The 21,584-nt window shown below is 42.8% G+C and overlaps 1 protein-coding gene and 1 non-coding gene across 6 annotated transcripts in view; one reads left to right on the forward strand and one right to left on the reverse strand.

Moving 5' to 3' along the window:
- The window catches only part of Hdhd2 (haloacid dehalogenase like hydrolase domain containing 2), a 24,881-nt gene continuing 3,297 nt past the window's right edge, over positions 1-21,584 (forward strand). The window contains exons 1-6 of one of the 5 annotated variants that reach the window (XM_005356281.3): positions 1-82; positions 3,554-3,664; positions 7,540-7,748; positions 11,525-11,609; positions 17,595-17,811; positions 20,231-20,294. In XM_005356281.3, coding sequence (XP_005356338.1) covers positions 3,564-3,664; positions 7,540-7,748; positions 11,525-11,609; positions 17,595-17,811; positions 20,231-20,294 — 676 coding nt within the window. In that variant the 5' untranslated portion in view covers positions 1-82; positions 3,554-3,563. Of the gene's footprint in view, positions 166-3,553; positions 3,665-5,314; positions 5,413-5,463; positions 5,611-7,539; positions 7,749-11,524; positions 11,610-17,594; positions 17,812-20,230; positions 20,295-21,584 lie in introns of those variants that run through there. The other 4 variants (XM_013349571.2, XM_005356282.3, XM_013349572.2 and 1 more) reach the window with 4 other exon arrangements.
- Positions 5,790-5,912, reverse strand: LOC113457143. The gene has a single exon (XR_003377772.1). It is a non-coding gene; the product is annotated as a small nucleolar RNA SNORA40 (small nucleolar RNA).

Below are 21,584 nucleotides of genomic sequence, written 5' to 3' on the forward strand. Positions count from 1 at the left end.
CCGGCACGTCGGGACTCAGTCCGGGTCAGGCGCTGTGAACGGTGTCGCCCTGGCCTTTCCAGAGGACGGCGGGGCCGCGAGGGTGAGGAGGCGCGCGCAACCAAGAGGCGGAGGGCTCCGGAACGGCGGCCGCACCCCTGCAGGAGACGCATCTCCTGTGAGCGGGTTAGGGAAAAGCCAGCACCACCTTTACAGGGCCGAGCTGCTCGGGTCGGGCCTCCCCGCGTCGCGTTGGTGACCGCCCCCCTCTGCGCTGTGCGCGTGCGTGCGCAGAGCTGGTCTCCCTGGGTCCGCTCTGGCGTTCCGGCTCAGTCTCCCAAGGCGCGTGGTTACGAGGTGTTCGTTTCTGTTGTCCTGCCTGTGTAGTGCGTACGGCAGGGTCCGAGGAGGGGGAAGTCCTTGCAGTTGAGTTTGCAAAAAGAGGTCCTTGCTCTTAGGTTTTCCCAATTCAGAGATAAATGCATGGGTTTAGTTGGTTTAAGACGCTTTTGAGTGTCCACATAGGAAAAGGCAACAGCCCTTCCATTTACAGAACTCTACCGTTTAGTGGGAGATGCAGGCAGGGCGGGGCAAGGCTGGTAGACTTTATACTGGGGACGCACAGACGCCCGGAGAGAAGTTGAAGTTAGCCAGAGGAAATGGTACCCGAGACTGAGCACTAAAGGAGACGGCCAGAGGGAAGGAGGATGGGACGGAAAGCGGCAGTTTTAGACAGCCACGGAAGAGGGAAGCAGAAGTCTTCGGCCGAGCAAGCTGCCGAGAACGTGGGTGTGGTAGTAAATTAAATCGGTAGAAGAGGTGAAGGGCTCCGCTTTGTACTCCACTGTTCGTTGTTTGGACTTCGGCTTGAGGGAATGGGGATCCTGCAGATGATTTAATAGAATGACTGAATGAATAATAGTATCATTTATTGACTCACACATGGTTTCCCAAAATGTTGGGTACTGTAAGAAAATGGAGGCATTTTAATCCCGAGCGTCCAGGTGGCATTACTGGAAAAACTCGCTGAGAACGATTTCTTTGAAATCTCATGTTTTATCATATTTGCACAAGTTTTTAAAATTATATGTCTCAAATTCCCAACTCTTGCATCCTATTTACCTTGGAGATTTTTTAGAGCCCTCATTGCATCATTAAGTACTCTCCTTTCCCAATCTCAGCAATCTGTAGAACCCGTTTCTTCCAGTGTAGAGCACTGTTCATGGTGTCGAATACTCCCAGCAGTGAAGAAACAGGCTAAGCAGCTAAATTCTCCCGAGTTCTTGTAGGCAGGGTTCATATCTTCCTTTGTTTCTTCATACTCAGCGGCCGCTCTTGCGTTCCAAGTAATGATGTGGGAGTGGACTAAGAGACCATCGGAGAGGAGGTTTGGGGTTTTCTTAAAATAGTTAAGAGGTGATCTTAAAAATACAGACTAATTATGTATTTCTCATGCTTTTGTCACCTTAAAGCTACCACACTGTTCATTTTATTATATCAGAGAACACACCTATCCTTATGCAAAAAGGATACTTTGCTTACTATACTGGGTTTTCCTTTAAAATGTATTTTTGTGTGGATACATTGTTGGTTACATTGGTTAGCGTATGTCACTGATGTAAAACCAAGATAGTTTTAAAGATAAAGAGAAGTTAGGCCGAAAACCAAGGTGGTAGGACTGACTGGATTTAGCGTTGGGGCTGCAGGTACAGCCCCTTGTGGTTTACAGAGAAAACCGCTTTCAGGTAAAGATGGAACTGGCCCAATGATGCTGTCAGGGTGTTGTGCCTAAGTACCGAGACCCCCCCCCCCCCAAAAAAAAAGATCACCACAGAGCCATACTCTTCCAAATGCAAAAGCAAGGTTTCATTTATTGTATATGGGCTAGTGAGGGACCCCTGCCTCGCAATCTGTTGCAGCAGGTGGAGGGAGGAGGACCCACCTACTATTGTAAGGGGTTTATAAAGACAAAAACCACAAGGCAGTCACGTGATTGTAGTGAGGGGTAGGGGACGGCTGCGAACCCTGCCAGTACCATGAGAGAGATGATCAGCATCAACAGGGTGGCTGAAGCTGCTGTCCCCTGAGCTGTACTTCAAAGGGTTGGTGGGGTGTTGCGAAGCCTCCCATTCATCTCCTCTGTAGTCCTGGTGGGCGAATGGATATGCGGGGCAAGCATGTGAGTAGTGAACCCAGGCTGCCATTCCATCTAGGGCCCTGGGGATTGTCATCAGGATGGCAAATGAGCCCTTCCATCTTGGCTTTAGGGTCCCCTGACCGTGGCGCCATATTGGAGGCAAACCTGGTCTACGGGATGGTTCCAGATCAGGTAGGGCTACATAGTGAGACCTTGTCTCAAAACAAACCCTAAGTCTCAAATATCATTCCTTCTCTTAAACCTCTATATTTAAGCCCACCTCCCCCATGATCTATAAACCATATTTATCGTTAGATCCCATAACTCAAAATAGAGATTTAAGGGGCTGGGCATGGTAGCATAGACCTGTAGCTCCAGCTCTTAGGAGGCAGGAGGATTGTGAATACAAGGTTAGCCTGGGTTATAACAAGACCTAGTCAAAATAAGCTAAGTATCAAATGAGAGGGAAATATGCAAAGTAAAGTTGCACATTAGAAAGTGAGGAAGTGATCTTTAAAAATTCTACATGGAACCAGTTGGTGGCAGCACACACCTTTAATCCCAGCTCTCTGGGGGCAGACAGAGGCTCTCTGTGAGTTCAAGGCCAGCCTGGTCTACAAGAAGTAGTTTCCAGGACAAGCTCCAAAGCTACAGAGAAACCCTGTCTCAAAAAAAAAACCAACAAAAAAAACAAAACAAAAAAAAAAACATCAAACAAACAATTCTACAGGGAACTAGAGATGTAGCTTAGCTGTCAGCATGCTAACCTTGCATGCATGAAGCCCAGGATCCCATCCCCACCATTGCAGGAACCAGGTATGGTGGTGCAAGGCTGGGAGGTGGAGGCAGGAGGATCACAGGGAGTTCAGCCTGGACTGTATGAGACCTTATTTTAAATACACTTAAATATGTGTGTTTATATATACTGTTTATTGTTAGCTATATAACTTGATTTTCCACCCTCAGTAATCTATAAATACTGGCAGCTGCTTGGCCACACACACCAGTTCAGAACATAGCAGTTGCAATTAGAATGTTTTAACTGTCCATAACGAAAACTGAAAAGACCTTGTTGATGTAGGGTTCCTGTCTTTGTCCTCACTGTTCTCATGCTTACACAAGCCATTCGCCAGAGTTGTTCTACGAAACCTGAAATTAGGTAGTAGCATCTCATTTTAGCATTTCCCTTCCAAGTTTTAACTCAATATTAAAAAGAAAATACATAAAAACCTAAGCATTATTAGAAGTTTCATGCGTTAAATGTTGTGGTTTTGATTTTTTTTTAAAAAAAAAAAATGCTGTTTATTTCCAAAAGAAAAGCAGCTTAGCACTAAGCAATATCTTCCTGGAAATGAATGGTATTTTTGATTGCTTACCAGTTTTTAATTGTCCATTGTTTGTTAAACTGTATTTTTAATTTCATTTGCTCTCTCCTAGGGAATGAAGGATGGCAGCGCGCCGTGCGTTAAAAGCTGTTTTGGTAGATCTCAATGGCACACTTCACATTGAAGATGCAGCTGTGCCAGGCGCACAGGAAGCTCTTAAAAGGCAAGCTATCCTCCAGGTTCAGATGACAAATACGTTTTTAAGTGCCGCTTTACCAAGGCGGATCATTAGCTAAATGGATGGCCTTGAGATGGTGTTTCACCAGCTCACCATCCATGGAGGAACTGCCTTGGGTCTCGCTAGAAGATGTATGTGTTGTAATATCCTCGAGCACTGTTCTCCCTGCCTTTATTAGGTCTGGCCTTTGGCTCTCTCTGCTTGTTCTCTCCTCCCTCCCCCAGTATGGTTTTTTAAATCGATAATGTAAATTGGGAATGAAGACTCAAGAACCTGAAATAATAATTTAATTCTAAAAATATAGAATAAATAGCACTGGGGGAAAAATCACATGAATCCTGCAATCCAGCTGAAGTATATATACATGTTCAGCCTCCTCAGCTCCTAAAATATAACGCTGAATTTAAAACTGCTTGAAAGACTTGGAATTTTTTGAAATATTTCCATCCACTAAACTTAATACTTCCAAAGATTAAAGACTGTCTTATATTTTTGATTCATCAGTTACAGTACTAACCAAGTACAAGTCTAGGAACAAGCAGAGAATGCGTGGTAAAGGCATGTTAAAGATAACCGAGGGGCTAGAGGTTACCTTTAACATTAAAGAAAGTGCTTGCTCTTCAAGCATGAGGACCCGAGTTCAGTCCCCAGCACCCACTCACAGCCAGGTGTGGTGGACCCAAGGCTCACTGGCAGGCCAGCTTAGCCAAATTCACAATTTTCGGGCTAGTGGGAGACTTGTCTCAAAGGAGGTAAACAGCACCGAAGGAGAAACACCTGAGCTTGTCCTCTGGCCTAATGTATGTGCACGCGTGCACACCCACAGACACGTGCACACCCACACATATGTGCACATGTATACACATCGTCAACTGAATATGGATATTTGAGAACAAAATTAGAGATTTTCAAAACAGCAATATAAAATTTGGTGCTTGTCATTTTCAAACCTTAGAATATTCACTGTGTGCTGTTAATCTAAAATCCAGTAACAAGCATCACCACTGCTGGGTATGAGGGCAACAGCTGACACAGGCTCCATCCTCCCTCTCCATGTAGACACGCAAACATAAGAATGCCAGTGTCGCTGGTTCTTGTGCAGTGGAGCTGTCCTGTTCTTCTGGAGTCATGACCTTAGCTTTGTAATTGGAGGAGTGACGGGTAGAGCAGTATTTAACACCAGTAGGCAAGTGGGTGCCCAGCTTTACTGCATCCTTGGCATGGTCTCTGTCTGAGTCAGGCCTTCTATGGTGAGCTTCTGTGTTTGCTTTCTTGCTTTTTCAAGTATCTCATGCTGGCCTTGAACTTAAAATACAGCCAAAGGTGGCCTTGCACTTCTGATCCTCCTTTAACCTCGGACTGGAATTGCTGGTGTGTGCCACTATGCCCAGCATTTGCAGTACTGGGGAGCAGAACCCAGGACTGTGCACGCTGGCAGGCACTCTTCCAATTGAGGGACATCCCAGCTTTATTTATTTTTAACAGCTAAACTTAATTTTTATCTCCTCCATAAAAAACACTAGAGAAGCTGAACAATAATGCTGACTTTCTACACACTGTATAAAATGTATAAAGGCTTTATAAAAATAAGTAAAAGTAGGCAGAATTATTTAAACTCTCTGCTTTTCTATCTAGGGGATTTCCTCTGTGATTCCTTTACTACTTGTCAGAGCCACCACAGCTTCTCCAGAGCCAGAGCCTGAGATTTCTCTCAAGATCGCCCTCCAGTTAGAGTGAGCTGATGTTTACTCCCTCCAAGCCCATGATTCTTCTCTTTGATTTTCTCTGATCTACATCTGAACAATAGAAATACTGATGGCAACGTCAGCATTCCCTATCTGAGATTATTAACATTAATTTCTAGAAGCTGTTTACTTCAGCATCCCTTTTAGAATGAACCCTGTGCAACTTCTTAGCACGGCTGAGCTCAGGTAATATTCCCACAAGCTGTCGGTCACCCTGAGTGACTACAGACCTGTGGGATATGCCAGTGCTTCATTGAAGCCAACACCATTCGTTCACAGTAAGACTCGCACCTTCAACTCCAGACCTCATGTTCAAGTGGAAACCTATTGTCAGTACCTCCATAACTTTTAATTGTCTTAAGTATCATATTCCTCTATGTATATATCAAAACCCACACTGACAAAGAGTTCTGGGTTGAAAAAGAGGGCTTACTTTCCCACCTGTCTAAGCTTTGTCCATAAATTCAACAACATCACACATCAGTACTAGATCTTACTGCTCTGAAGAGGAGTTTTCTGCTCTAGATTGAGAGAAAAACCTTATCTCTGCTGAACAGAGACACCTCTGTGAGGCTGTGTGGGTGTGAACCAGCAGTCTGTCAGGCAGGAGGCCATCCGTTGTTCTGTCTGAGTCTCTGGCAGTTTTCCTTCCAGGGAAACCTTTCCACTGGCCCCACCACTGTGATTTATATAGAAACAAGGAGACACGGGAAGTGAAGGACACGAAAAGATTTTGTTTGTTGAACAGGTGTGGTTACTGCACAGTAACTCCCATTTTCGGGATAAGAGCCACGTTGAAGTAGTCAGTTTCTTTTATTAGATAAATCACCACATTTAGTGTGTTTTGCTGAAAAACTACCACACAGACATTATATAGGTAATCGTGATTACAGTGAATTAATCAAATAATTTTATTTAATGCTCCTTGGGTGAATTCTTAAAACTCTTTTCTATTTTATTCATTTGCTTGCTTTAAATTGTTTTTAGTACTTTTATGCCTTTGTAGCCTTCTGGGGAAGACATAAAAAGCAACACTGTTAATATAAATTCTAAACTATAGTTAAATTATAATTACTTCTAGATTTTATGTTAAAACACTATTGAACCAAGAAAAGATTATTTTTAAAGAAGGCCAGATTCACAAATTATTTTTCTGAAACCATCCAATTTTTCAAAAGCAGATGGGATCAAATCAGTCCTTCATGTAAGCAGTTCAAGAGGAGATGGGGTCTTGCTGTGTAGCCCAGGCTAGCCTTAAATTCACTATGCCCAGAGCAGCCTCAAATTTTTTGTAGAAGTACAGCTAACAGCTCCTGGGTCTGACAAGAAAACCAGTTTGTTTGTTTTTTATTCTATTTGTTTATTTGTTTGTTTGTTTTTCGAGACAGGATTTTTCTGTAGCTTTGGAGCCTGACCTGGAAACTCGCTCTTGTAGACCAGGCTGGTCTCGAACTCACAGACATCTGCCTGCCTCTGCCTCCTGAGTGGATTGTGGAATTAAAGGCGTGCGCCACCACTACCAGCGCCCAGCTAGAAAACCAGTTTTGAGCGTTTCTCTTAGCTTTCCAAGTAAGTTCTGTTTATAAACACGGTGACTCACTGGGGTGCAGCACACTTTGAGAGATGTGCTGGATTATCTATTGGACTTGTTTGGGATTTTTTTTCTTATGTCACTTGCTTCCAGAATGCTTTCTCGGGTCTCTAGTAACTGGGCATCCTTTGTTCTTCAAGTAAGGGAAATAAAACACTATTCCAGAACATGGAAGCATTGCTGTACCCGCAGTGCTGCCTAGTGGGGAAGTTACTTGCCTCCCTGAGCCTAGTTTTGTCATGTTCCATCAGTGGGTAGTCTTTACGATAACTCACCTCTCAGACCCATAAGGATGGTGGGGCTTCGTTTCTTCACTAAACTCCACAGCACAGGGCAGCTGGAGCCCAGAAGGTCTCACAAAAGTAGACATAGCTTTCAGAGTTTAATATTCCAGCTTTTGGAGGTGAAGCACTGCCCCATATGGTATAGACGATTTGTAAGCGTTGGGCGATTATTAAAAAAATAGGTGGTATTGTGGCCCATGAGGCAAAACCAGCCCTTCCCTCTCGGTCTGTCTTCCCCAGGTTGCGCGCTGCCTCTGTGATGGTTAGGTTTGTGACCAATACAACCAAAGAAAGCAAGCAGGACCTACTGGAAAGGTTGAAGAAATTGGAGTTTGACATCTCCGAGGATGAGATTTTCACTTCTCTGACGGCGGCCCGGAACTTAGTAGAACAGAAGCAAGTGAGGCCCATGCTGTTGATTGACGACCGTGCACTGCCTGATTTCACAGGTGAGAGACTCAGGAGTTATTAACAAGTCCTCAGACCTGAGAGCATGTGGAGCATGTGGAGGAGGCATCTCCTTAGAGTTCTCTGTTAGTACTGAAATGGGCCACAAGACAAACCGAGAAAACATATGGAGCCCTTGTAGACTGGAGGAAAGCTGCTCCTGCACTTCTGAGGTCGACTTTGCCAGGTCACCTGCTGTGTGAATAGAGCTTGGATCTGAGCTGATGTTTCTCAATTCTTTTTCACCACCATTCACAATAAGAGATTGGCTGTATAGTGTGTGTGTGTGTGTGTGTGTGTGTGTTTGTGTGTGTGTGTGTGTGTGTGTGTGTGTGTGTTTCTGTGTGTGTGTGTGTTTCTGTGTGTTTCTGTGTGTTAAATAGTACTCTGACTTTGTGACATATGCTGTATTATCTGTTTGGACTGTTTGATTTTTAATGCTAGAGTATTCTAAATTAATTTCATAATCTGTTAGTGAATTTTGAGCCATGGCTTAAAAAAAAGAATTATTCTGAGTATTATGACCCAACCCAGGATGTGCTCGCTTCTCTTGGTTAGATGAGATAAATAAGGGCCTTCTTAGGAACACATGCCATTCGCAATTTATAGGAAATATTTTTCAGTAAAGAGAAAACTGTTTCCACTTTGGAAACAGTAACTGTGGGAAATGTCCTAGTAATGCGAAGCTTTGCTGCATTGCTTTGTTGTCATAGCTGAGACTGTGACTGATAAGTATACAAAATAGATGTGAATATTCTAATTATAATTCCACGTGATAGCTTTCCAGGTTGGTCAGAACCTCCAGACCTGTACTAATAGGAAATACACCCGGGTACCAATCAGAATTATCACTTGTAGGGAAACGGAAACCAACTTTGACTGCCTTCAACTGAAAAACAAATACATTGCCATCCCTGCAAATTTTCAGGATTGTACAGTCTTCCGCTGAGCGTGCCTTAGAGCAGTGACAAACTCGTATTCAGACTATGTTGGCTGATACCATTTCCTTCTGTAGCTCCTGAAAAGTGGCTGGCGGCTCCCTGCCTCAGCAGGAAGTAGATGAGTCGTGCTTGGTGCATTATGTTTGTAAAGAAACTGCCAAAGACCTCATAATGAGTGCATGTCCAGAGAACACTAGAAGGGAATGTTTCGCTACCAAAGAGGATGGTGTGGAGCTCTAGCTCCTCGGCTCTGCAAAGACTGGAACAAGAACTTCCTTACTTCTTCAATGAGACCATATTTTAGAATAACCAAATATTTGATAAAAATTAAGTTCTTTATAGAAGAATCCCAGGTAGAAATGACAGAATTAAACATCATCACTTGATAAGCCCTCAAGAAACAGGCAAGAATATCAATAGACCTTAAAGCATTAGCGGCAAGGGTGACTTGACCTTCAGAGTGGAGGGGTGTGGGTAACGGCTCCTTGTCTCCGCTGATCAATTTCAACATCGCTGCAAGTAGAATACCAGAATCATGTTTCATGATACAATATAGTAGGAAATTCATAGTATCGCCTATGAAATAAACTGGTTGTATATGAACGCATATAAAGGAAAGTTAGGGATAAAGGAACGACTTAAACACCACTACAGTCAGCCACATGCAGTGTTTGGCCTCTCCAGGGCTAGCGTCTAATTGCACCAAGAAGGGGTGAAGTGAACTTGGAGAACGAGAAATAAAAGATAACAGGCAGAAGCAGCATGGGGATTAGAGGTTGTCAGCTTGACATTCCCTATGTTAAGAAACAGTTTGAGATGTTTGGGGAAATTCAAGTATTGGATGATATTAGGAGCTACTTACTTTTTTGGTATTTATATTAAGGTTTTAAATATTTTCATTATTGATTAAAAATACTGAAATATGAAAGAGTGGAATGACACAGTAACCCGGGATTTTCTCTCTAAAGATTTTCCAGAAACACGAGGGCAGATTGGTAGAACGATGGATCTATCTAGGCTCATAATACTAGCTTTCTGCTTTCGTGTGTTTATGGATATTTTCATGAGAACAAGAAAGGTCATGGGCAACCAAAATGGCTCCATGGATAAAGGCACTTGCCACAAGCCTGAAAATCTGGGTTTGATCCAAGGGGACTATTACTGTGGAAGCGGAGAACCGACTCCTGCAAGTTGTCCTCTGTCCTCCACACTTGGACCATGACTGCTGTGCACCTGCGCACACAGACACACACAGTTAAAATGTAAAATTTTACAGAGCTGTCAAGGAAGCTGAAGAGTTAGTGTTCAGGGCTGTGAAGCCAGAAGCAATGTGCAGCAGCACCCACAGAACTAATCAGGTGCCCCTGATGTCCCTGCCAATCTCGGGGTAGACCTGTGGCCCCAACAGGCTCTGCAGCTGAAATCTGATAAGGTTGGTAGCCACTTCTTCAGAGGAGTGACTTCCTGCTTCTCTGTACTAGCAGAGCTTTAGTCTTAGGCCACCCTGCTTAGCTACAAGGAAACCCATTATTCTGGTGCTCACTGCCTCTGCCCTGTGATGCCACATGAGCCAACAAATTCTCCAATCGCCAATGTGATACAGGAGCTGAGCAACAAGACCAGTTTCCGTAATCAGCATAGTTGTTTCTGAATAAACTGAGGGATAACAGAACAAGCTTTGAATCTGATTTTTCCTTTCTGACTGTAATAAAACAATACTAAAATTCTAGATTCTGTTGTGGCTGCGGTAAGGTAGAATTGGGACGTAAAAGTACAATCCTCAGTCAGGGTTGAAAGAAATCTTGCCATGTAGTGATGGACAATACCTCTTGGAACATGTTTATATACATGAAAATAATCAATGTGTGTGAATATTTTAAGAAAATGAGAATATCTTTGCTAACACTCTCTGCTTCAAAGGCAGATGTAAGAATTAACACTAAACCTCCTCAGTTCTCACTACAGGCAATTATCTTAGTTTGTTCCCACAACAAACTTTAACAAGTTATTTAATAGTCATGGCAATTAGTAAGAAAGACATTTGAAAATGAGTGTCTGGCCGGGCGGTGGTGGCACACGCCTTTAATCCCAGCACTCGGGAGGCAGAGGCAGGCGGATCTCTGTGAGTTTGAGGCCAGCCTTGGTCTACAAGAGCTAGTTCCAGGACAGGCTCCAAAGCTACAGAGAAACCCTGTCTCAAAAAACCAAAAAAAAAAAAAAAAGAAAAAAAAAAGAAAATGAGTGTCTGGACACAATGATGGACAAACGTGGATTAGTACATGCAAAATTATGTGTATGGATGTACATAAATTATCACTATGAAGGTAAATGTGTTTGTCATATCTGATGTCCTATTATTAAATACTAAGGCCTTAAAACATGCTTTAATATGTATGAAACTAAAGGTAGATTATATAAAGCTGTAGAATTCTATGTGATGGTACTTTACATATTTGTCATGCATATGCCTATTGGAAGTCTAATTTCCCTTGCCTCTGAGAATTTCATTCTCTCATCAGCCACTGATGTTCTGATAGATGTTCTCCTGACTGTAATCATGAAAACATTCAGAAATCAGGCATCCCCAGAAAATACCAGGTTATAATTTTCAATGCCAGTATTCTAGATACTCAGTAGCTATAAAACCATGTGTAAAGAATATGGAATAATAATGTCTCTTCCCCCTCCTCACCTTACCCCACCGCTCTCTCTTTTTCTCTCTCTCCTCTTAAGATTTTCAAAATGTACTTCAAATTATGGTGACAGCAATGTGCACATAAGTGGAGATTTTGTCGCTCAGTGTGGCAGCCTTAAACTCTCCCTTTTTCCCTTGCCAGGAGTACAAACAGGCGACCCCAACGCTGTGGTCATCGGCCTGGCACCAGAACATTTCCATTATCAGCTTCTGAATCAGGCATTTCGGTAAGCCAGCTGCTTTCCCTCTGACCTGTGTTCTCCCTCATTTCTTCTTTACAATTTAGCACATGAGATTTTGTGTTTTAATTTCTGACTACCTGGATTGCACATGAGGACAACATCTTCCAGGTCACTTCTGGGTCAGCATTAAATAATACTATCTTGGGTTTTGTTTTATATTCATTCATTTATCCATTCGAGACAAGGTGTTTCTGTGTAGCTCTGGCTGTCCTGGAACACTTTCTGCAGGCCGGGCTGGCCTTGAACTCACTTGCCTCTGTCTCCCATATGTTGGGATTAAAGACATGTGCCCCTATGCCCAGCTTTATTTTTAATTTTTTAAATAAACATTTATTTCTTGTGCGTGTGTGTGTGTGTGTGTGTGTGTGTGTGTGTGTGTACATGCAAACATGCTCACTCACACATCTGTCACTGCGTGGAGTTAAGACAGCTTTCAAGAGTTGGCTCTTCTTTCCTTTCACCATGTGTGTCCTTTGGATCAAATTTAAGTAACTGGGCTTTGAACAAGCGCCTTTACCTGCATCGTCTCATTTTGTTTGTTTTTCTAATATCTGGGCGTTAATGCCTGTGATCATTTCCCCCTCTTATATATAGAAGCAACGTTCTAGAATAGGAATTCATAATAAAATTGCAGCTGGAAAAGAAGTAGGTTTTTACTATTATTATTATTATTTTATTACTCTTGGCATTTTCCACTGACAATGCCAGCCACTGAGAGAGAAACATCCAGCTCCTCAGCTGAAAACAGTGAAGGTGATTCCCCTCATGAGAAGCCAGACTATAAAGAGTGGAGCCTTGGTGCTTATGAAGGACTGCCCTAGAACCTGGCTGTAGAGTACAGATGGAGGCTCAGGTACATAACTTGCTGAAGTGTTGGGATGGAGGCTGAAGAAGAGTAAGACCAGAAGAATGTCAGATTCTAGCCTCTGCAAATAGCCGAGAGCTCGTAGGACAGCCAGGTGGAGATGCTCCAGCAGTGTTCACAGACACATGCACGCCAGTGCTGTCAATCCAGTGTGTGTGTGTTTAGCCTGCACAAGCTGCTGCAGCTTCTTCCAAAAGAAAAACCATGGACTTGTTCTCTTACTTTTCAAAATAAGTTGGACAGAATTTACTTACAGATTTGATCTGGAGAGATATTGTGGTTTTTTTCCCCCTTAAAGTTTTCATTTTCTCATTGTGATTTTTCTTATCAAACAACTGAACAGTATAATTTGCCTTTGCATTTATGGCAAATGAATAGTTAAAAATATTACAGAAGATACATTGAATCAATTTACAAAAAATATCAATGGTTTGATAGGGATGTAGAGTGCTTGCCTACCAGGTACAAAGTCCTTGGTTCTGAGACGGAGGCAGAAGGGCCAGAAGCTCAGTCAGCTACGTAGAGTTCAAGGTTAGCCTGAAAAACAAGACACTAACTCAAAACAACAACCAAAAAATAACCAAACAAAAGGAGGAAAAGCAAACAATGGCCTGGTAGATGTCTAGTATTTTAACCATAAGAACACTATTTTTATTTTTATTTCCAGTATAAGGACATACAAGAATCACCCTATCCTATCCTTGATGTAGAATTCATTTATTCATGTGTATGTCCTGTAAGAAGCTTTAATTAAACACAGTAGCTGGTTTACACATCTGGCTACATTGTTTACTGTCAGTTTTGGAAAATAGCCATCCTCATGTAAATGTGAATGGGCAGAAATTGCAGTTTGAGGGCCGGCATTTTTTTGGTTTTTTTGCTCTGTGCATGATCATTGTGAATCATTGGTTAATGGATTAATCCTTGCAAATCACCAGTGTTTTCAGCTCTTGTAGGCACTGTGATGCTCAAACCTTTACTTAAAATTCGTCTAGTAATTGCCGAATGGCTTGAGAATGTTCTTCGCAGTCTATGCTATTAAATATCTTCTGCTTCACACACTTTAATTGTCCTGCTTTAGTTCCTGTGCAATTGTCTGCCTTCCTTTTGTAAGACCTCCAGCCACATCAGAGTTGGGGTTTATTTGAAATAGAAACCTGCATTGCTCCTTACTCCTGTTACTTTTTATGCATTCATCTAGCCACAGATTTCATGAAGAAATTATTGATTGATTTTAGCTGGTAATTTGGGAAGGACATATTTAATAGGAAGTTGGGAGGTCTCTTTTAAATGAATACTAGACTCAGGGTAATAAAATGTATGTTGACATAATACTGGCTCTGTAATTGCTCGGATGCTGTCTAATTAGTACACTTTCCTAACCATATTGATTTTTTCAGACACCACATTTTAAAGCATTACAGTGTACTTATAGGTCAACTCTAATTTCACAAACGCACTTAACAGCTGGATGGAGAGTTAACAAAGATTCTGGGTCTTGGCCTTGTTTGCATATTGATGTTCCCACAGAGACTGTGCCTTCCACCCAGTGGCTGCAGCTGTTTGGATTATATGTGGCAAATATAGGCATCTCAAATGAACCACCGATTAAATTACTATTCACGTTGATAATGAGAATAAACGTTGGATGCTAAAGCCCATTGCATAACTGCCTTCACAGGCATTATGCGTCAAGACAGATGCTTCAAATTTCATATTACACTGCTTCATCTCTATTATATTTTTAATGAACTGGCCTCTCTAAAATTCATGGCACATATATACATCTGTCTTACCTGCCTGAGTGAAATTGTAAATGATTTTAAAGAATTGATTTGGGGGAAAGATTATAAACCAGCTGTAAAAAATGTGTATGATCTGGATTTATTTTGTCAAAAACATTCAAATCCCAAGAACCCTTGGTGACCTCTTTCCTTAATTCACACTACAGGAAGAGGTAGGCTTCTGTATCTGTTAGCTATTTTAAGAAGTAGAAATCACCAGTGTATTTGATAGCGCCTACAGATGCCCCCGCACCCACGCCCTGGTGGTGACTGTAGTGTTTGGGCCATGAGTGTGGTGCTCCTGTTCCCATGCTTTTCTTCATCTGTGTTGCATATGTAGTTATCCCGAAATGGTAGAAAGTATTAATTTTTATCTTTAATAATTCTTCACCACTTTTCTTTCTTAGAAATATTGTATGATTTATTAACATGAACATAGTTATATTTTTAAATTTCACAGCAGTCTTAGTTGATTATAGAAAGGTCTGTTTATCTTACGATCATAACTAGAAGCTCAGTCTTTGAGCCTTTAAGTAATGCATCAATTGGAAGGAAGACTGCGTAGGTAGATTACTTAATAATCTAACCTGATCCTAGTATTAATAAGTCGAAAAGATAACTAATCATGGAAATAGCGTGTTTCCATTGCAGAAAATTATAAAGGCTAAGAAAGAGTAATCTAGAAATTATCTTCTTTTGTCACCTAGAAAGAATCATAATAGTGATTCAGTGTTTTAGCACACAGCTAGTTTCTGTGCACATACTCGTATATACTAGAACAGTGTCACAGTACACAGAGATACAGGGCATCACAACCTCACGTTCAGACACGTAGGAGATGCCTGCCTGAGAGGCAGCTCTGCTGATGACCTCTCTCTTGTCTGAGTACTCTCCCAGGGTCAGAGCTGTGAAGATTTGGGTATGTTTTGGATTGAGGGGTTCTTTCTTTTAATAGTTGAGTGGACTGGAGAGATGGCTCAACCATTAAGAACACTGGCTGCCCTTCCAGAGAAAGCTCCAGATGCATAGGCCCTTCTCAGGCACACAGGCAGAACATTCATAATATCATTTAATTCTTTTTTATAGTTCCATATGTTCATATAAAGAAATGTAGTCATTTTCACCTCCCGTTCTGTTTTCTCATCTCCCTCCCTCTCCCGCTGAACCTTCCTTCTTCCCAACAAGGTGGGAGAAAATTGTTAACGTTGCTGTTGACTAGAAGAGTACTTCCTTAGGAACTTACCTTCTTTAATAGCAACAAAAATCAGGTTTAAGTGTTCCAGCATGTTAATTATGAATCAGAAGAGGCCGGCAGACTGGTCCTGGCCTCAGAGAGCAGCTACTTGAAAAGGTGGAGTTTTGGTATCAGGCTTTCTTGTCTTTTCCTTTTATTTCATATGCCACAATAAGCTTGTAGTTCAGAAGTTTCACATTTCATGCCAACGTGTTCTTTCTAGTAATAGAAATAGAAAGGCCCCGTTGTTGCCGACTTAGTAGATACAGGACCACTCAAGGAAGAAAGTAGCTGCTTTTAATACACTTATTATTTTCCTTGACACAGCATTTCACTGTATGGTCCAGACTGACCTTTAACTTGAGATCTTCCTGCCTCTGCCTCCACAGAGAAATTCTGATATGTGCTACCATGCATGGCTCTATTTGCATATTTTCTGAGAAATATTTAACCACAAAAGACCTTTAAATCTGTGCCTAGAAAACATTTACTTAATTGTGCTTCAACCTTTCCAAGATCCAGTGAGGCTCATGCTGAGCCGAGAGCAGTAGGCAAGAGCCACCCTCCCAGCCTCTACGGAGACAGCTCGGGCTTAGAGAGATGGAGAGGAACCCACAATTTCAGCCCTTCCAGGGAAGACACTCGAAATTAAGTATACACATCGATCAGGATGGTAATTCTCATCCCCAGTTAATATATAATAAAATATTAACTAAGCTAAATCAAATGAGTTTTTAGTTTAGCTCTATAAGTGGAAAGCAATTTTGAGGTCTATTACATAAAGAATTTCAGTTCCGTGGTGGAGAAGCAAATAAATGGACTTGGGAGGCGGGGCTAGGTGAGTCATCCCCGGCTGCACTGAGCCACTGCTAGCACTGTGGTTCCTTAAGACCAGCAGAGGGGCTTTGCAGCCTCGGTCCTGTTCTGTGAGCAGTTTGTAGTAACTAACAGTAAACCTCTCTAATAGTCCAGCATTGGTTTTTACTTAATAAAATATTTAATCATAAATGTCGGAATTCTGCATCTCCCACAGGAAGTTATTTCTGTGCCCACTGACAAGAATAATTTAGCAGTTTCATAGCCGAGCTCTTAATTACTCATAATTGTGAGGGATAAGATGTGATGAATTCTTCCTCCATGGACATACTAAATATTTTAACTAAGTAGATGACTTAAAGTAAATTAAGCTAGTGAGGTCATTTGTTTCATGGTTAAAATCAGATTAAATAATAATATCATGTCTCCAATTCCACTACACAGTAACCAAATGCGACTACCTCTATTTGGCTAACATTGCTTTGTTGGGATGGGGGCAGATTTGAGAGGGAGGTATTGAGTTTGTGGAGATTTGCAATGTTTTTGCCTGAGTCCCTAAGCTCCCTAATTCTATGTAGAGCTTGTTTCTCACACTGCTGGGAAGTCTTGACACCTCTATTCAGTGAGAGTATGGTTTGGCCTGTGTTAAACCTGGTGGTGGGCTGCCCTTCAAACCTGGTTAGTGGGTCTCTCGGGATGATGTCCTGATTGCAGTGTTGAGAGCAGTCAGAGGCTCTATGAAGAGTGAAAATTACAAGGAGAAACTAGAGAATTTTCTAGTAAGCTTGTAAAGTAAAAAGCAACTTACATTTGAAGTAGAGGAGACAGAGTTGCACATACTTGGTGCGTGGGCTCCTTCATCACGGCAGCAACAACCCTGTGGTGTCTTCAGAGGCTCGGGAGCCTCCTGCTTCCCATTAGGGAAGGGAACCAACTCGTCTCATTAAGTTAAGCCTCTTCCCTCCAGTGCCTTATTTAGCTGTAGTTCTCTTAATTCGCTTTCCCTGGTGATTTGGGTAAAGTGTGTAAAATCACTAAAGGTAAAAGGTTGAAGCAATCCCAAATTTAATAATCTATCACCTTTCTTTAGTATCTGTGTGTAATTCCCAGCAGTTCTTTGTGAATTCATTAGAAGACAGCAAGTCATTAAAAGTTAATAAGAAACTATTTGTTTCTGTGAATGTGAGTAAAACCACTTTGTAAGTCTGACGTTTTCCCCCGCTCATAAAAGACTTACTTTTAGCCTATCTCCATTTCCTCCATCTCTCTAGGTTACTCCTGGATGGAGCCCCTCTGATAGCTATCCACAAGGCCAGGTATTACAAGAGAAAAGATGGCTTAGCCCTGGGACCAGGACCATTCGTGACCGCCTTAGAGTATGCCACAGACACGAAAGCCATTGTCGTGGGGAAACCAGAGAAGACGTTCTTTCTGGAAGCATTGAGGGACACTGGCTGTGCCCCAGAGGAGGCTGTCATGATAGGAGATGTAAGTATTAGAGCCAAAGAGAAGTCCTGAGTTATCTGTCTTGCTTTGAGATATAGCTTCAAATCCCTGCTTCCTGTAGCAGCTTTCCTGTGGATGTTCAGTGGTATTCTGGTAAAGACAGAGATGTTGTATCTAATGGGTCTCCATAGTGACTGAATATATATATGAAAAACTCTTTATACTCCAGTCAGCTAAGTGCTTTATGTATTCTACTAAAGAAAATCCCAATACAGATCTCATTTTTTAAATGTAGCTTATGCAGAAAACAACCTATACTAAAAGAATTCTAGGGCTGGAGAGATGGCTCAGAGGTTAAGAGCATTGCCTGCTCTTCCAAAGGTCCTGAGTTCAATTCCCAGCAACCACATGGTGGCTCACAACCATCTGTAATGGGGTCTGGTGCCCTCTTCTGGCCTGCGGGCATACACACAGACAGAATATTGTATACATAATAAATAAAAAAAAAAATTAAAAAAAAAGAATTCTATCATTGTCTTTTTAGCATATACTTATGGAATTACCCAATCGCTGTATCCATTAGCAAGGGATGCTGACCACTTTAGCTGTTTGAGTGGTGGGGCAGAGCCCGGAATCAGTAGTCACCAGTAGTGATGTGCACCTGGCTTTTGTCCTCACCAACTGAGCTGGTATATTTGCTGTGTGTGCTGTGTGTGGTAAGCTGGTATGAAGGGTTCACTGTAGCTCTGCATGACAGCATGCTGCAGGAAGCAACCACTAAGACTGTCTGGTCCAACCCTTATTTTACACATTAGGAAACGGAAACCTAGAGAAGTAGGTCTCCCACCTAGCCCTGCCGCATGTAGATCTCAGGGTTTGTCCCTCCTAGGGTCTTAGTCCCTAGGGGTGAAAGTGCCACAGTCCTCCTGGTGTCACCTTCTGCTTCTGGAGTCTTCCACTAAAGTTGATGGAACGGTCACTGAATTTGATCGCCGTTTGAGAAACTATAGCTTTTGTCCCACCTTTTTCTCTTGGCATTCTACCTGATCCCCAGACAAATGTGTGTGACAAGTTCATTATCTGGGGTTGAAAACCCCAAGGGATGCAGGCTAGGAGGGAGAAGCATGAGAAGCGTGCTCAGCTGTGTGCTGCCATTATCCAGGAGCTCCTCCCCATCCTCGCTTCTTCAACAGGGAAGAGTCAGCTGTGTTAACAGAAAAGGCCTTTGGTAGACCCGAAAGGAAGATGTTGGTGTTTGGGAAGAATCACTTCCATGGACTGTTATTGAGTAATAGTGATCTTTTTTATAGAAAGGAATTGTCTTCAGGCATGATCTAAGTGAGTGTGTGTTCAGGCATGAACTGGCAAGGTTGATTGTCTTGATACCCCTTCCAGACTTTGAATTGTTAGTTACCCCACATCCATTGTCAAATCAACCAAGTATATGTCAGCTAGGTTTCAGATTTGTGGGAAAATTTTTTAAGATAGAATTTCACTGTGCTACCCAGTCAGCCTCAAGCTTCTGAGCTCCATCAATTTTTCTGTCTTAGCTTCCTGAGTACTGGGACCATAGGTATGTGCCACCATACCCAGCCCCACCAGGCATATTCATCTCTGTCTTGAGTAAGAATTGGTCCAAGGAGCTCCCTCCAGGCACCTGACTCCCAGTGTGAAATGAATGCAGACAGTCTGCTTACATATACTCCTTCACTTGATCCTAGCTGGTTGGGTGGGCTTGAAAGACATTTGAGCCACAGAAAAGTTATTTTGTAATCTGGCTCATTGACTGACTGAAGCTTGATAATTTACCTCTCAAGGATGTGGTTTCTCATGGTCTCCTTTCAGAGACAAGCATGTGAGAAGCATGGAGACATCACTGTGTTCTGTGTTCAGTTACTGGGGCTCCTGCTGTAGTTTCCCTTCTGCCCTGATCTTGCTCTCCAGCATGGCTTCCAGCAAGACTGTTACACAGAATTCCTTAACCCTTTATACACATGTTATTTTCTTGTATTTTAAGAAAGAAGAAAAGCAGGGTTTGGTGGTTTGAATAGGTATGGCCCCCATAAACTCATTTGTTTGAATGCTTGACCATAGTGAGTGGCACTATTAGGAGGTGTGGCCTTGTTGGAGGCAGGCTTTAATGTCTCATATATGCTCAAGCCACACCTAGTGGGACAGGTTGCTTCTGCTGCCTGCAGATCAAGATGTAGAACTCTTAGCTCCTTCTCCAGCAATATGTCTGCCTGCATGCCACCATGAAGATAATGGACTAAACCTCTGAAACTGTAAGCCAGCCCCAGTTAAGTGTTTTCCTTTCTAAGAGTTGCTGTGGTCATCGTGTCTCTTCACAGCAATAGAAACCCTAACCAAGACTCAGGGAATTTTAGGTGACCAGTGCAGCCCACTCAGTCATTGGTGGAGTTTGTTGGCAAGCCAAGTCTAAATGTCTTTGTTTTTCCAGGATTGCAGGGATGATGTTGGTGGGGCTCAGAACACTGGCATGCTGGGCATCTTAGTCAAAACTGGTATGTATCTCCTATATGTGACTTCACAGATAAGATGGAGTGGGGCGTGGTGGCACACTTCTAACCCCAGCACTTGGGAGGCGGAGAGTGGAGGATTGCCATGAGTTTGGGGCAGTCAGGAAACCCGGTCTCCCCAGAACCAGGCTATCAGAGGTCACAGTTGCCACAACAGCCTTGGCGGAAGTGGCAGAGCTCTTTGGCACTTTAGCTCTCTTCTGCCGTGAAGCTGAAAGGAAATGAGTTTAGGTTCCAGGGAAAAGGCAACGAGGGATGCTGTGCTGGAGAGCCAGAGCAGGCTAGAGGCATTGGGACACTCACAGAGAACCGCACACCGTTGTGTAGGATCATCAGGAACAGGCCTGCTAGGTTGTTCCTGTCTGTTCGTTGTGCACTCTTTAAAAGTCTATGCAGAAACCATTTTCCTTGTCTCGTAACTTGTTCTGTTTTGATGCTCAAAAGTTCAGGAGCCTGGGAATACAGCTCAGTGGTAGAATGCATGTCCACACATGGCCCTGGGGTTGAACTTTAGCACCGGACAATAACAAGAGTTGACAAATTATTTCCACTAAAATTCGTTTCCTTCACACAGTCTCTCAAGTTTAGGGAAAAGGAGATGCCTTCTTTGGCAGGTGAGCTCACCCGGTCTTTTGACAGCAATGCAGTGGTTAAGTGTCCTGCGTCTTAGGCTCAGCTGTGCTGACAGCTGTGTGGGATAGATCAAGCAAGAATGGAAACATGGAGTCACAGAAGAGTTAGTACAGGACAGTGACCACCAGAGTGCGGTCTCTCCAGAGCTGCTTTGAGTTTAGCAACAGAAACAAAAGTGTAGATGATTGGAAAATGTCAGGCAGTTCAATAAGAAAGAACAGACGAGGCACTGTGTGCAGTGTGAAAACGCTTGAGCTCACATTTAGAGCCGTGCAGACAGTAAATGCCGTCACTTGGGAATTAACACAACATCTCTGTGGATTTCTCCATCTTCTCCCACCCCCGAGCATTGCAACCCTGTGGTGTAAGCCATGAGGAAGCAGAATAGCACGTTCATCCTCCTTCCTTGTTTTGTTTTCACTTTCCCCCCCACTGAAGGGCCCTAGGAGTGTAGTAGGAGCTGTGGGCCTCTTCCCACAGCCCGGCTCCTGGCTGCCTCAGATGAAGGCGTAAGTCACAAACAATCCCACACCAGTTTGGAATTATGATTAATAGGGTGGTATTTATTTAAAGGGGAAAAAACTTACAGATCACCGTCCCAGACAACAGCCCTCTGCGCAATCAGGAAGGAGTCTAGTCGCC

This window comes from Microtus ochrogaster, chromosome 18 (genome assembly GCF_000317375.1).
Source record: "Microtus ochrogaster isolate Prairie Vole_2 chromosome 18, MicOch1.0, whole genome shotgun sequence".
Classification (NCBI taxonomy): Eukaryota; Metazoa; Chordata; class Mammalia; order Rodentia; family Cricetidae; genus Microtus; species Microtus ochrogaster.